The sequence below is a fragment of the Macaca mulatta genome, chromosome 11, assembly GCF_049350105.2.
Source record: "Macaca mulatta isolate MMU2019108-1 chromosome 11, T2T-MMU8v2.0, whole genome shotgun sequence".
NCBI lineage: Eukaryota > Metazoa > Chordata > Mammalia > Primates > Cercopithecidae > Macaca > Macaca mulatta.
Genome location: NC_133416.1, coordinates 109,087,314 through 109,103,681, shown reverse-complemented (window position 1 = coordinate 109,103,681; position 16,368 = coordinate 109,087,314). Strand labels below are relative to the sequence as shown.

The window sequence follows — 16,368 nt, the reverse complement described above, 5'->3', positions numbered from 1 at the left end:
AGTCTACAGCATTAAGTAGGGCTAGGTCTTCATTGTAGGTTTTGATAACTTTTTTTGTAATTTGTTCTTTTTTTTAGAGACAAGGCCTCGATCTATCACCCGGGCTGAAGTGCAGTGGTACAATCATAGCTCACTGCAGTCCCACCTCAGCCTTCTGAGTAGCTGGGACTACAGATGCACACCACCATACCCAGCTGATTTTTAAAATTTTTTGTAGAGACAGGTTCTCACTATGTTGCCCAGGCTGGTCTCAAACTCCTGGGCTCAAGTGATCCTCTCATTCTGGCCTCCCAAAGTGCTGTGGTTATAGGTGTGAGCCACTGTGCAGAGCCTGTAATTTTGTTCTTTAAACTTCTAATTTATTTTCTATGTTTGACTGCATTTGTGTCCCAGCGTCCTTGTTTGCTAAATTATGAGAACAGGCAGTTTAATGTAAACTGAGCTTCCAAGACTACTCTACTTCATCCACGAACCATCTTTAAATCTTTAATATTAGCCTTCTTACAGAGTGGCTGTGAGGATCAAGCGATGCAAATTACGTACGTGTCTAGCATAATACAACTCACAGAGAAGGTACCTGACAAATATTAGCCCCCCAGCTACAGTTTGAAAACATGCAGTTCTGTGATAATATGTCATGGTTGGATTACTTCTTCATAGATTTTTTTTTTTCTTAATCTCTGGGTTTAAGCCCTGTGATATTCTTATTCCCAAATATATTGGAAAAATTCATTTAAACTGTAGGATTTCTTGGTTTGCTCTAGGCTGTGCCTGCCCATGCCGATTGACGTTGTTTACACCTGGGTGAATGGCACAGATCTTGAACTACTGAAGGAGCTACAGCAGGTCAGAGAACAGATGGAGGAGGAGCAGAAAGCAATGAGGTAAAACTGATTTTTTTTTTTTCCACATCAGATGGGTAATGTGGCGATGTAATAAGGTCTGAGGGTGGCACATCTCACACATGAGCATGAAAACCCAATCATCATGCTAATGAACTACAAAAGGATCTGGTAAAACTGATTCTTAAAAAACAAAACAGGCCAGGCATGGTGCCTCACACCTGTAATCTCAGAACTTTGGGAGGTGGAGATGGGAGGATCACTTGAGGCCAGGAGTTCAAGACCAGACTGGGCAACATAGTGAGACTTCATCTCTACAAAAAAAAAAAAATATTGTTGGGTGTGGTGGCGCACGCCTGCAGTCCCACCTACTTGGGAGGCTGAGGCAGGAGAATCATTTGAGCTCAGGAGGTTGAGATTGCAGTGAGCCGTGATTGTGCCACTGCCTTCCAACTTGGGTGACAGAGCAAGACCCTGTCTCAAAAAAGAAAAAGAAACAAAACAAAACACATCGTCCCGTGAGTACAAGCAAGCATGCATTAGCGAAAGATAAGTTGATTTTCACAGTGCCATCCAAACAAACTTGCCTCTCAGTTCATGCCATTACGAGATCTTGGCAGTCATCCATCTGGCCTGTGTTTCTTGGTGCCTAAGGAGGACTCAGCCACTCTTGCCAGATACTGGCCTCACTTTGTTAGATGATTTTATGAATGTGGTGCTCTAGTGATGGCTTGCTCTCCAAGGGACTTAAAGACAGAGGACCCCCTCCCCCACCCCCCTGGCTGCCTGCTTACTCATTTAGAGCCCCAGGTGTGGTATCTTCTTGAAATAAGTGTTTGTTATGACAGATATCTCCATAGTAAGACAGATTCTTCCCTTAAAAAATATAATAGGGCCACAGACTTGTTTCCATTTGAAAATGGCAGTAAAAGGTATATTCCCTTTATGCCATTTAGGAATAAATTCCAGATTATGGAATTAGAAACTTTGGTATTTTTTATTTAATATATGAGATTGGTCATTTTATTTACTTTATCTGGGAAAGATACAGCAGACTTCTGGATAGCCATCAGGGGTAGGAACCTGGCGGATGTAATTCCCCTTTGATTCGTTAGGAGTATTTGTTAGTACCTACTTGTTGACTTCTTTGTGAATGTCAAGAGTGCATCCCAGTGCAGGTCTTTGGCCACCTTATATTGGAGCAAATTCATTTTCTCTTTGTTTGAGGTTATACGACTTACCCAGTGCATGAAAATGGCTGGCAGCCTGGTACAATGTTTTACTAATAAAATATAAAAGTTTATGCTTTAAGCAAACTGTCTTGGTTACAGTGGGAGGTACAGTATTGTTGGTAATATTTCACTGGAACATATAATTCATTATGCATTTTAAGTGTGGTAAGCATTGTCAGTCCCTCTTACTCACATTTAGGGTTACCACTAGTCCATATGTATGTAATAAACTGTATTTGCCTTTTATTAGAGAAATCCTTGGGAAAAACACAACGGAACCAACTAAGAAGAGGTAAGCATTTTGATTTCCTCTCAAGAATAAAAATTGAAAGATAGAAGTGAAATTTCAGATTATTTATTTTTGTTGGGTATTCAGGATTTTCTATTTACTCTATTATCCATATAGTTTTTGACCCCAAATTAGGTACATCTATTAGATGGGAAATTTTGCAGTGCTGAGTGCATAGTTGATTGAGAACTCTGGTTATTTTGCTAACCAAAGCTTCACTGCATTGGTGAGGGTTAGAGTCCCAAGATTTCCTTCTCTATAGTTCCCTCCTATTAATCTGTCTTGGTGCATTATTCTCTTGGTCCACTTATACTCTAACTTCTACCCAGTATTTTCATTTATAAAATTTATGTCCATCATTTACTTGTAGGTTCAATATATACGTCCTTATCTTTAAAAGCTGTATATTTTATGTTTAAGAACCTAGGAAGGAGATTTAGCCCAACAAGAAGAACCAAATACACCTATCTTGACTTGAGTCATTCCTGACTCTGACAGGTCCTTAAAACAAGACTTTCTCACTGACAAGCCATCTCTGTTAATTGTCACCTACCCACTTAACCATCAGACTTTTTAAAATGCTTATTGATGGAGAAGATCCTGAGAATTTCAAGATCCAGAAGTGCCTTCTTTTTTTTTTTTGAGACGGAGTTTGCTCTTGTTGCCCAGGCTGGAGTGCAATGGTGCAATCTCGGCTCACCGCAACCTCCGCCTCCCAGGTTCAAGCAATTCTCTTGCCTCAGCCTCCCAAGTAGCTGGGATTACAGGCATGCACCACCACGCCCAGCTAATTTTGTGTTTTTAGTAGAGACAGGGTTTCTCCATGTTGGTCAGGCTGGTCTCAAACTTGCAGCCTCAGGTGATCTGCCCGCCTCGGCCTCCCATAGTATTGGGATTACAGGTGTGAGCCACCGTGCCAGGCCTCAGAAGTGCCTTCTAAGCTATCTTTTTATGTTAATTATATAACTTTATTTATAAACTATATTAACATTAATACTGGTTTTTAAATGGTTTTTAAATTATTTAAATAAAAGCAATAGTGCAACACGAAGAAAGATTGAGAAGAAAGTGAAAAGAAAAAACTCACAAAATTTTATAACCCTTATTTAACAACTGTTATTTTTATTATTCCCTTTTCATGCATATTTGAGTAGTTGTAGTTTATAATCTTGTGTGCAGTTTTGTATCCTACTTTTTAAACTTTATGTAATTATACATATGTATCATGTTGATGTATTATCTTCATACTTCATATCTTTCAGTTTTAATAGTTGTATAATATTCCATAAAGTGAGTACTGTAATTTACTAAATGTTAGACATTTCTGTATTTCACTATTGTCATTATTTCATGATTCTTATATTTGGGTCTGTGGCATTTTCTGTGTGTGAGTTTGTTTTTTCTGTTTTGTTTCTCTTCCATACTTGGACTGGACTAGATTCCTGAAAGTAAGGTTACTGAGGAAGAAGCTTATATATGTTTTTATGGTTCTGAATAAGTATGTATGTATTGCATATGCGTATTAGACAAGCATATATGTATATATTACCAACTTGCTTTCCCAAAAGAGTTGGTGTCGTTTGGAGTGATACCAGCAGTATTTAAGATAAGTAGATTTACTGCATTTGTGCTAATATTGAGTCATCATTTTTTGAGGGGTGCTAATTTAGTAAAGGTGATAGCTCTTTGTTTTCTTTTACATTTCTTTATAAAGGAAGTTGAACAATTTTTTATACTGTTTGACTGGTTATTGGTCCTACTTTGTGAATTTTCTAGCCATGTCCTTTGACCATCCATTTGTTTATTCAGGTAATAGGTTTATTGTAGATATTTCTTATAATCAGATAGAAATATCTCATATAAATTTATACTAGAACCTTGTCACAGTTGCTTTTGTTTACATCAATGTAGTGTCATATCCAATGCGTTTAGTTGTTTTCTAACTGGAATTGGTAACTTGTATCTGGTAACATGACACTCTATTAACCAGAATCTACCTCCTTCCTAATCTGCCCAATAATGGGCTTTATTGGAATTATGAATAATCTTTTTAAAATGATAGTAATGAAGTGCTTAATTTCATCTGCACTTTGGAGTTAGTAAATATTGGTGGGGGTCTTATTAGTGGGAGTTTGGAAGCTCTATCTTTAGAGTTGGATTGAACAATTTTATATCATACTTGCGAACTTAATTTTTGTATCCATGAAATAAAAGTCTTCATTTGTTAAAATACTATGATTTTTTTGATGGGCTATAAAAAATCTGAAAAATTCAGTAGTATGACAAGCTTCTCATTGTCGATTGCATTTCAAGAATGTAGCTGTGAGCATGTTGGTGTTTCTTTCCAGTGAGAAGCAGTTAGAGTGTTTGCTGACGCACTGCATCAAGGTGCCCATGCTTGTCCTGGACCCAGCCCTGCCAGCCAGCATCACCCTGAAGGACCTGCCATCTCTTTATCCTTCTTTTCATTCTGCCAGTGACATATTCAATGTTGCAAAACCAAAAAACCCTTCTACTAATGTCTCAGTTGTTGTTTTTGACAGTACTAAGGATGGTAAGATCTTTTTATGGATATTTTAAAATCATATTATCATTGGATGTTTGAATAACAAAATTCTGAGTGGAATAGAAACAATTCATTGTTAAGTGTCTGATAAACTTTTCTAAAAATGCACAAAGAGAAGCAAAAGAGCTGCCATTGTATTTTGGCCTAACCTCAAAAAGGGATTGCTGCATATATTTTACTCTGTGTAATACACATACCTTTCTGTGCTGTGATGAGGACCTTCAATCTGACATCATAATTACCTTGTTCTCTTGGCCATGAGTTATTCTGGAGGCAATTTTTCTACCATATAACTCCTCTACAAGGTTGCGTTCTGCAGTTTGGACAGAACATACCTGGAGTATTCATTCTGAGATATATGAACTGAATGTTTGTGTTTCCTCCAAAATTTGTATGTTGAAATCATAACCCCCAGCATGATGGTATTGGGAGGTGGAGCCTTTGATGGGATTAGTGCCCTTATAAAAGAGATCCTCGGCTGGGCATAGTGGCTCATACCTATTTTGGGAAACTAAGGAGGACTGCTTGAGCCTAAGGAGTTCAAGACCAGCCTGGGCAACATAGTGAGAACCTGTCTCTACCAAACAATAACAACAACAACAACAACAAAAACAAAAACACAGCTGGACATGGTGGTATGTGCCTGTAGTCCTAGCTACTTGGGAGGCTAAGGCAGGAGGATCGCTTGAGCCCAGGAATTCAAGGCTGAGCGGTTCTCCAGCCTGGACAGTAGAGTGAGGCCTTGCCTCAAAATAATAAATAATAGCAGAAGAGACTCCAGAGAGCTCCCTCTGCTCTCCACCATGTGGCGTTGTGAGAAGATGCCCTCTGCAGCCTGGAAGAGTACCCTCACCAAAACCCAAGCGTGCTGGCAATCTGATCTCAGACTTTGGCCACCAGAACTGTGAAAAACAAATTTCTCTTGTTTATAAGACAACAGATGATTTGGGCAGATAATGGAATTAAAATGGTAATTCCTGGCATAAAACTGCACCCACATCCTTAGAGATCCCATTCTCCCACTTGGCCAGTGCACTGCTGAGCCCATAACCTGCATCTTCTGCTCTAGCCTCTTGTCTGACTCATTCCTCCTCTGCATGGATTGTCTCTATTTGGAAGGTCTGTGGTTTTTATGTATAAAATGAAAGCTGTCATGTTCCCTTTCCAACACCAAGTCTAGTTCTCTAGCTCCCATTCTGCCAGTGTCGTACCTCCCAGCTTAAATCTTTGGAACCATCTTTGACCCCTTCTTACCTTTTACATATATAACTAATAATTAACTTCATCGTATGACTTGCTTTTCTTTTTTTGCACATGATTCTTAGGTTCTTACCTTACTTATTTCCTCCACACCAGACTGAATTCCCTCAGACTCCAGTAATAAGACTCCTGCTCTGTCTGTGTAAAGTCCATCTCAGTCTGTCTGGCACACAGGTCTCAAATAAACCTGAAAACCCTGATTTTATGGGTTCACTGCCTTTATGAAAAGAATAATATAGCAGTGTATGTTTGCTTTTCACATGGATACAAACTTCTTTTCCTGGTGTTTGGGATTCAGCTTTAATTGCCTTGATTTTGTCAGTTGATCCCCATATCCCTGCCTTCCCCACATCATGTTGCAGCTGTCAGTGTCTTCACACATGTGGTGCTAGGCCTTGTGTCCCGCTGCCTGTCCCCTTCTCCTTCCCTCTCAGTCCATCCCCTGCTTCATTCAGCCCCACTTTAAGCCCTCTCTCCTTCATGAAGCTCCCAGACTAATATATTCATCATGATTTTATTTTTATTTTTACTTTCCTGCATTTCTATAATACTTACAATCTAACTCATAACTCAGGTTTGATTGCACAGGGGTTTATGGTTTTTCTCATGGAATTTTTTTTGTTGAACAGAAGACTTACCACTCACCAGTTTATGTCCCGATCAGTGCCTAACAGTGCTTGCTCCCTGATACTTAACAAGTTATTTTTAGTTTGAGGTTGGGTGTGGTGGCCCACGCCTGTAATCCCAGCACTTTGGGAGGTCAAGGTGGGCAGATTGCTTGAGCTCAGGAGTTCAAAACCAGCCTTGGTAACATGGCAAAACCCTGTCTTTACAAAAAAACCCGAAAATTAGTCTGGCATGATGGCATACACCTGTAATCCCAGCTACTTGGGAGGCTGAGATGGGAGGATCGCTTGAGCCTGGGAGGTTGAGACTGCAGTGAGCTGAGATTATACCAGTGATCTCCAGCCTGTGCAAGAGTGAGACTCTGTCTGGAAAAAAAAAAAAAAAAGTTATTTTTAGTATGAAAGGAAATGTTAATCTTTCCAAGTATAAATATATACCCCCTCTATAGATCCTGAACTGATTTGTACCTCAGCACTCACATATTCCATCTGCAGCCTGGAGCGGGGTCTACTCAGCAAAGTAGTTTTCCAATCAAGCTTACACTTTCTGATTTATAGCAAACAAATTTCCTCCAGTGGCAGTTCATTTTACCTCTAAACTGACTTTCAAAAGGAACCACAAACTGCTTCCTTATAACTTTCTCATATAGGTTAAAGTTGTACCTCCTATGGTCACACAGAACTCATGTAATCCCTCTCCCTTGGGACATTTTATTTTCCTTTCTTTGGTTGTCTCTCAGGGACTTGTGAGTGTCCCAGTTTGCTCTTCTCAGATTACTTCTAAAATGTGTCAATGGGAAGTGAACATTCTATTTTAGTGTGGTTCCGTCTTGGCAGGGAGAGCAGGACTGTCCATTTAACGAGTGCTTATTAAGTGCCTGCCATGTGCCAGGTACTGTTCCCTGTACTGAAGATAGAGCAGGGAACAGATGGACAAAAATCTCTGCCCTTATCTTGAGTTTACATCTTGGTGGAGGGAGTCAGACGGTAAATGCGATAAATAAGTAGATTACATAGTTTGTAGAAGATAATGCTGTGGAAAAAAAAAAAAAAAACAAAAAACACAAGCAGGGGCAGCAGCAGAGAAGTGTTGGCCAGGGCACGGGGATTGCAATTCTAATTTGGATGGTAGGGACATTCCTCACTCAGAAGGTGACTTTTGAGTGGAAATGTGAAGAAGGTGAGGTAGCCAGCAACGTGACTATCTGGGGAAAGAGTGATCTGAGTAAGTAGAATAGCCATTGCAAAGGCCCTGAGGCAGGAGTGTATCTGGCATGTTTGAAGAAAAGCAAGGAGGCCAGTGTGGCTGGAATGAAGTAAACAAGGCAGAGACAGGCAGTAGATGAACCTGAAGAAGTAAGCGGGGGACCAAATGGCATAAGCCTTGGTACCCATAACAAGGACCTGGCTTTAACTTGGAGTGGGATGCGGAATCACCAGAGGGTTTTGAGTGGAAATGTAATGTGATCTGACTTACATTCCAGAGGGATCAGTCTGGCTTCTTTGGTGGAAATAGACTGAGGAGGGGCAAAAGTTGTGATAATTCAGACAAGAGGGAAGGTTGATTAGACCAGGGAGGTGCAGTGAAGGTAAGAAGGGGTTGGATTCTGGACATTTTGAAGGTCAACCCAACAGGGTTTCCTAATGACTCAGTTTTGGAGAACATCGTCACCTTTTTATTCTTATTCGATGTACTTTACTTCTGTTTAAAAACACAAAAATGTGATGGAAATTCAGTATGGCCACAGCACATTGTAGACTCATACTGAACTCACTGTTGAGTAAAACTTACCTTTAAAAAAAAAAAAACACTTACATGCTCTAATGCTGAAATACCTATTTTAGTTTATGGTTGTATAGTTGGTTTTGGTACCAAGTTATAAAGGTTTTACTTCATAGGAGATTTTATTTTGCCAGATTTGACTCATTGCTCCAAATAGTCACAAATTTGGGGAATCCATAGTTTCTTATCCAGGACGATAGCTTCTCTGCCATCTTCATATGAATCTACACATTTCACAAGCATGCCTTCTGTAACTTCCAAAACACTGATAGAGGGTTCAGCAAGACGGGACCTGTGAGTAATCTCCTAAACCTCCCTCTAGGTTGATTGCGGCTTTGTTATCTCACCTCTTTGGTAGAATTGGTTAAGTTCTAGCCCATCTGAGCACCAAGCCTGTACATCTTTGTTATATCCATGAAGATGACATGAGATGCTCTTAGCTACTTTGCTAGGATTACAAATACATATACCAGATCTGTTAGGTAGAATTCATCATGTCAATGGAAAGAGAGAGAGAAAAGTTTATCTGATAAAGTTGTAATGAACTCATACTCTTAACAGCCAGTGCTTCCTTTTAAGATAAACAGTGTATTATGAGGGCTTTCTTTTCTCCCGTGCTTACCAACTATATTGTTGTGTTTCAGTTTTTGAGACCAGGTCTCACTCTGTCCCCAGGCTAGGGTGCAGTGGCATGATCGTGGCTCACCACAGCCCCAACTCCCGGGCTCAGATGATCCTCCCATCTCAGCCTGCGGAGTAGCTGGGATTATAGGTGCACACCACCGTCACCGCCACCACCACCACACTCGGCTAGTTTTTGTGTTTTTTGTTTGTTTGTTGTAAAGACAGGGTTTTGCCATGTTGTCCAGGCTGATCTAGAACTTACGGGCTCAAGTGATACTCCTGCCTCAGCCTCCCAAAGTGCTGGGATTACAGGCATGAGCTACTGTGCCTTGTAACTCTAGTACACTTGAGACTCATGCCCAGGATTGACGTCTCATCTCATCAGGCTATAATTTGGAGAACCTGCCTTCTTTGTTTATCTTGAAGATCAGAATTGGAGCTTTCTGACCTGTCTTCTGTTTTCCACAATCCCTGAATGTCAGCAACGAGTTTGCTGATCTCACTTGTCCCCATCACTAACTCTGTCCCAGTAGGGCTGTGTCACCCCCAATCCCTACCCTGATTTACGATGCTCCATGCAGCAGCACCCAGTGAATTTTAGGGATTCATTTTGAGAAAACTGTGCCTCTTAAGGAACCACAAGATCCATAGTAGCCCCCTGCTGTTAACATACATGCCACTGCCTGGCATTCAAAGGCCCCCTTTGGTTACCCTTGTTTCCTAGTACTCACCACTCCCAAATATTTTACTCTAGTCAAACAATTCTTTGTTCCCCCCATCTTTGCACATACATCTGTGATTTCTATCATCCTATCATTTCCTTCTTCGCATTCTAGCTTAAATTTGCTTCCATGAAGCATTCCCTTTGTGTCAGTCACTTATAGTATTGTGAAATTTAACATTTCAATGTACACTGATTTACACTGTTCCCCTTTTGTTGAATGGGCTAATTTTGTCTCCTTCAGCTTCCTTTTTTGGACCATATATTATGCTGCTTTAATAGGTCTCAGAATGTTTTCACAATGTTCTGCCAGACACCATAGTTAAGTATTCATTAAAAATGTGCTTGTTTATTGTATTCTTGGTTGTAGTTGAAGATGCCCACTCTGGACTGCTTAAAGGAAACAACAGACAGACAGTATGGAGGGGCTACTTGGTATGTTATTTTAAATTAAATTGCATTTTTACAATAGACTAGAATAAAAATATGAATAATAAAGCTGTTTGTCTTTGAGAATCTTTTTAATGTTTTTTTTTGTCTAAGGGTAGCTTACTAATATTAATGACTATTGATTCAAGTAATCCTAAAAGTCATATTTTGAAGCTTGTGTTGTGATGCATTAGATCTTTATTAGTTTTCTCAGCTGTAGGTTTTCACCAGCCTCATGATGTGGAAAATGAGTTGTGTTTTTCCCCTTATTTTAGACAACAGATAAAGAAGTCCCTGGATTAGTGCTAATGCAAGATTTGGCTTTCCTGAGTGGATTTCCACCGACATTCAAGGAAACAAATCAACTAAAAACAAAATTGCCAGAAAATCTTTCCTCTAAAATCAAACTGGTAAGAACATAGAAAATAGAGCAGTTAGCCTGGCACATTCTCATTTAATGTGTGATTCTTGTGGTCCATTTTTTTCTCAAAGTTTAGCTGATAAACATAAGAAGCAAAGAGGGATTCTGTTCTGCCAGAAGAGCCTCATTCCTTACTTTTAATTTGGGCAAAAATCTAAGAGTCTTATTTCGTTTGCTTGGTTCCTGGATAGGGCAGGATTCATTTGTTTAACAGATGAGCTCCTACAATGTCTTAGGTGACATTACAGCTGCTGGGGATGCAGCAGTGGACAAAATAGACAAAGGCCCGGATGGAACTTAGGGTGTGAACAATGGAAGCATGGGAGGAGGAGATGAGGGGAAGTCATAAATGTCATCAATGCACACAGCCTGTTGTTTACCCAAAGCTTTCACTCATAAAGGTAGTGTGCTTCAGATATATGGAACATTTGCTAATGAGAACCATTCATTAGTAGCTAATTGAGGGACAAGTGTATTTAAAATTGATACTTATTCGCTCTTCAGGTTTGACCATTGATGCCATTTGTTAAGGTGGACTCTGGAGGCTGGCCTGGGACATGCCTTTTCCTTAACATGTATTGTTTTCAACGCCTTTGTCTGATTGACTTAGGACATAGTCCATGCAGGTGTTCTCTCTATTTGACCTTACGTCAAGATGCCTGCTATTCTGTCAGAAGTGTTTCAGGTTGTAAATCGTGAATGTCTCATCTCTTAGAGTAGAGAGCATAAAGTCCTTGCCTCAGAATTTATGAGGTTCTAGTTTTCTTGATTTTATAAAGAAATGCTCTTTGAGTTCTGTCCCTGGGTTTAGCTTACCTGATTCTGACTTCCTCCTGTTGTATGTCATTTAACAATTTTGAGGGGGAAAGGCTGAAGATGCAGTAGTGATGGAGGAGCTGTGATTAGAGGTGACTAGAGAGGGGTTTTTGCTTAGTTCCTGTCTTAACCATGTTTTTATATGCACCCCCCCCCAACGAAATTCCTTTTAACTTGTTTCTCCCTACCCCAGACCAAGTGTTTTACTGTTTTATGCTACATTGTATTATCGTTGTAATACAATGGTAATGTGAATAACCACTTACGAAGTTTTTACTTTTTTCGTATTTTTCTTCATAACTTTTTTTTTTTTTTTTTTTTAGAGACAGTCTCACTCCATCCGTCACCCTGGCTGGAGTGCAGTGGTGCGATCTGGGCACACTGCAACCTCTGCCTCCCGGGTTCAAACGATTCTCCTGCCTCAGCCTCCAAATGGCTGGGATTACAGGCATGCACCACCATGCCTGGCTAATTTTTGTATTTTAAGTAGAGAAGGTGTTTCACCATTTTGGCCAGGCTGGTCTCCAACTCCTGACCTCAGGTGATCCAACCACCTTGGCCTCCCAAAGTGCTAGGATTACAGGCATGAGCCACCATTCCTCGCCCTTCATGACTTTCTTTATTGTACTTTGAAATACTGTAATGCCTGGCTATATTAGAGTTGAATTTGTTCTTAACTGCAGTTATTTTAGAATAGATAATACATTTGTCCTTCCTCTGAGTTATTTTTGGTACTGATTTGGGCAGATAAAACCATGGATTAACTTTCATTTCAGCCAATGTTTATTTGACTTCTTGGCTTCCTAGTTATTACTTCTAGAATTATAGACACATGTATATTTGTACTTTTGATCACCAGTTCAACTTGCTGATGTAGATAGAATGGCATTCTTGATTCTGTTTATATAATTTTAATATAATAAATGCTGAAAAGAAAGAAGTTTCATTCCACTTCTCCACACTCCACTCCATTTGAATATCCCACATCACTTGGCCTGCTGCCACTGCCCACTAGTGCGGACTGCTCTCATGCGTCTACTGATGGATGGCTGTGTGCTGCCAGAGAATGCCAGTCCCAAGTCATGGTTGACACTTCAGCAAACTATTTTTGGGTGGCATGTGTGGTATAAGCAGGTCGAGGTGGAGTAGGGTAGCAACTTGAATTGGACAAGGAGAACCAGCAGCCTCCAGGCATGGGGAGATGCCTTTCCACAGTTCACTCACCAAGTCGGAGATTTATTTGGATTTTCAGAGTTGTCTTTGTGGGGGCCAACACCTCTCAGAGCATCAAACTCATCACACATAATGTTCCTTGAAGGTTTTTTTCATGATTCCAACACCTGTGATCAACTTCAGGTACTAGGACTTAAGATTTTTAGAGACTAGAGAGAAAGTGAGAAAGAGGAAGAAGAGAAGCAGTGTCAGCATTAGAGTCCAGGCCTCAAGTGACTTGCTTTCCTTAGGCTCTGCTTCCTGATTATGTTATGAGTACTCTGAGAATGAAGTTTCCTATCATTGGGTTCCTAAACAAACAAAACACCTTTTGTGTGTATGATGAGCTCCAAATAAGAGTTTATACAGAGTGCCATGAGAACATCTGGGCTTTAGGTGTACTTGGGGTCAAGGCAGAGTTTGCATAATAGAAGCATTTTAGCTGGGCCCTAAACAGAGCAGCCATTCTCCCAGCAGAGAAGGGAGCAGAAGAGACCATTCTATGTAGAGAGAACAGCCTGAGCCAAAGGGTTGGAGGCCTGAACATAAATGGCATTTTCAGGGAACCAAGGCAATGGTTTCTGGCACAGGCAGGGATTTTGGTGAGGATGAGATTGTAAAGACAGGTTGAGAAACGTCTCTGTTAAGAAGCCTAGATTTTTTCCTGAAGGCAGGGTGAGGACACAGTCTGATCTGCTTCTAAAGAACATAACAGGGAAAGGTGTGGTAGGAAAACCAGTTCAGCTGCTGCTGCCATAGCTCAGCAAGACGTTCCCATGCAGCAAGTGCCTTGGCAGTGGGATGCCAACAATGGAAATGGTTCCAGAAGCGTCTAAGAGAGACACTTAGTATCAATTGGTGAACTACAAGCTATTCAGGAGAAGGAAGGGGAGAATGAAAGGGAAAGTGGACCTTTCTGGTGAAGATGGAAGTTATGGAATTAACCACACTCAGAGCTTCAGTGGCAGAAGCAAACGTCTTTTGGAAGGAGACCCAGAGGTCAGTTTTGGATGTGTTGCATTAGCGGTGTATGTGGCATGTCAGAGGAGAGGGCTGTTAGGCATTGGACTTCAAGACTTGAACCGCTGAACCACTTTGCCCTTCCAGGTTCCCCCAGGAGGCCTTTGCCAAGGCCTGTGGCCCTGGAGCCACCTAGGGCTCAGCTCAGCTCTGTCCCACAGATTCTCACTAGGCCACGGCTGTCTCAGGACAGGTACAGCCCTATTCACCTTTTTACCCTTAGTGATTACTTGGCACTTAGGGGGCTGCTTAAGGAATGAGCCAGGTGCAACAGTCTTGGGATATATAGGGAAACATTTTCAGCAGTGTGATTATTCATAGGAGTCACTCTAGGCACAGAAATGTGTCTTTGTACATTGTTGTATATACACAACTAGGCCTTTGTCATTCTGTTTAGAATAAAACCTGAAGTTTTTTTTTTCCTGAGGCAGAAATGTGGGACTTGAAAATAGTTTCATTTGTAAGGTAATGGATTTGAATTCATAAACTCTTTTGACTGTAGTCTTATAAATCAGTCTTCTCTATAAGAGGCTTTCTAATTTGAGATACCTTGAGGTGGGTCTTCAATGATCTGATTAAGTACTCTATCTGTATGATTTTTGTGTATGACGGACATATAATTCACCTTTTGATAAATCAGATCATCAGTCCTTATTTTCAGATACCTCTAAATCATTTTGTATCTGTAGACATTTTCATTCATGGTGGGTTTTTGCATTTATTTTTTGATTTTTGTTTTTCTTCACTTCTTTTTTAAACATATTTTAGAGCAAGTGGGAAATCTTCCCAAAGCTGTCAAGTGAATTCTCATGCTAAGTTTCCTTCAATTATAGTAGTTGCTGAGTGGGTGTGCAAAAGGTGGAGGAGATGTAGACCCTGCCCTTAAGCATTTATAGTCACATTTTGGAAGCAGCGTGTGTGTTTAGAGCTGGAAACAGGAAAGGTCTGTGGGTCAGAGACATGGGGGAAGTTTTCAAAGAGAAAGAGGCTGAACTGGGTTCTTGAAGACTGAACAGGTTGTTTGTGCAGGCAGGGTGGGAACAGCATATTGTCCTGCGTGGACTCTGCCCCCCTCAAAGCTCTGGTCAGGGCCTAAGGTCACAGTAAATTGTCATAATTTTGTACTGAAGCTCTTTCTTTTAGATAATTCTCTGAAACCACCTTGTGCACTTGTTTTAAAGCATGGTACCTTTTTCTTTTTTTGTTTTATTTCTAAAATAAAAAAGCTTCAATAGATGAAACAACCAACTCTGAAACTGATTTAAGTTTTGGAAAACCACCAGGACATATTAAGATCTAGTAGCGGCTGGGCGCAGTGGCTCACACCTGTAATCCCAGCACTTTGAGGCCGAGGCGGGCAGATCATGAGGTTGATCTGATTGGAGACTGATACCATCCTGGCCAACATGGTGAAACTCCATCTCTACTGAAAATACAAAAATTAGCTGGGTGTGGTGGCACATGCCTATAATCCCAGCTACTTGGGAGGCTCAGGCATGAGAATCACTTGAACCCAGGAGGCAGAGGTTGCAGCGAGCTGAGGTGGCGCCACTGTATTCCAGTCTGGTGACAGAGTGAGACTTCATCTCAAAAAAAAAAAAAAAAAAAAAAAAAAATCTAGTAGCTTTGAATTGTTGAATCACTTAAAGACACTAATTTGGTTTTCAGTTGGTATTAGCAGACATGTGGGGTTTTTTTCCTAAAAGATTTTTAATGATTTTAGATCAAATGAATCCAAAATGAAAGTAGATTACACCTTCTGAATTTGTAAGCACTTCAAAGTTGTTGGGAACATAACTTCTAATAGGAAAGCCTTTGTTGTTATTTTGGATTTGCATTTCTTCTAGACCAAGTTTTCTCCACCTTTGCACCATTGAGACAGTTGAGACTGGATGCCACTATCCTTAGGGGACTGTCCTGTGTATTGTAGGATGTTTAGCAGCATCCCAGGTCTTTATCCTCCAGTAGTATTTGCAGATATGTGATTGTTTAGACAACTTGACACAGCCTTTCTTTGTGGCATTCAGAAATGACCAGTTCGATATCATGATTTTTAACTAAGGCTTATCTTAAAATACAACTATTTTGTCTGCCTTAAAAGGATACTTTCTCTTTTGCACTCATTGTTTTTGGTTGACTTAAAAACATGCATTCAAACTTACTTGTATTTGTTGACTACTATTGTTTTTAAAGCCAATTTTTAAATATAGGCTACAATGCTGAGAACAGTAGAACGAACTGTTTATTATTCTCACAATTAGCAATATTTTAAAGTGGTTCTATATGTTTTATATTAATATACTCTAATCTTGCCTTGATAGTTAATCATTTGTAGAATTTAAAAGCGAAGATTATTTACACTGTTTTTTCAATTCTTGTATCTTGTGACTTGGTCATTTATACTGAATTATACTGAATTTAATACTTCTGGGATTGTTTTATCATCCCTGTCCTATGTTATACAGTGTACAAAATGTGTTAGATTTGCTTCCAATATATACATACTTATGTACATATTGTATCTAGA

At 40.1% G+C, this 16,368-nt stretch overlaps 1 protein-coding gene and 1 non-coding gene across 2 annotated transcripts in view; one reads left to right on the top strand and one right to left on the bottom strand.

Annotated features, from left to right (window-relative positions):
* GNPTAB (N-acetylglucosamine-1-phosphate transferase subunits alpha and beta) overlaps nucleotides 1–16,368 on the top strand; it is an 87,115-nt gene that overhangs the window by 39,788 nt on the left and 30,959 nt on the right. The window contains exons 3-7 of the mRNA XM_077954804.1: nucleotides 765–884; nucleotides 2,325–2,366; nucleotides 4,712–4,917; nucleotides 10,314–10,378; nucleotides 10,648–10,782. Of these exons, the coding sequence (XP_077810930.1) occupies nucleotides 765–884; nucleotides 2,325–2,366; nucleotides 4,712–4,917; nucleotides 10,314–10,378; nucleotides 10,648–10,782 (568 nt within the window). The remainder of the gene's footprint in view (nucleotides 1–764; nucleotides 885–2,324; nucleotides 2,367–4,711; nucleotides 4,918–10,313; nucleotides 10,379–10,647; nucleotides 10,783–16,368) is intronic.
* On the bottom strand, nucleotides 910–1,010 carry LOC114671210 (small nucleolar RNA U13). Its single transcript, XR_003721095.2, has one exon. It is a non-coding gene; the product is annotated as a small nucleolar RNA U13 (small nucleolar RNA).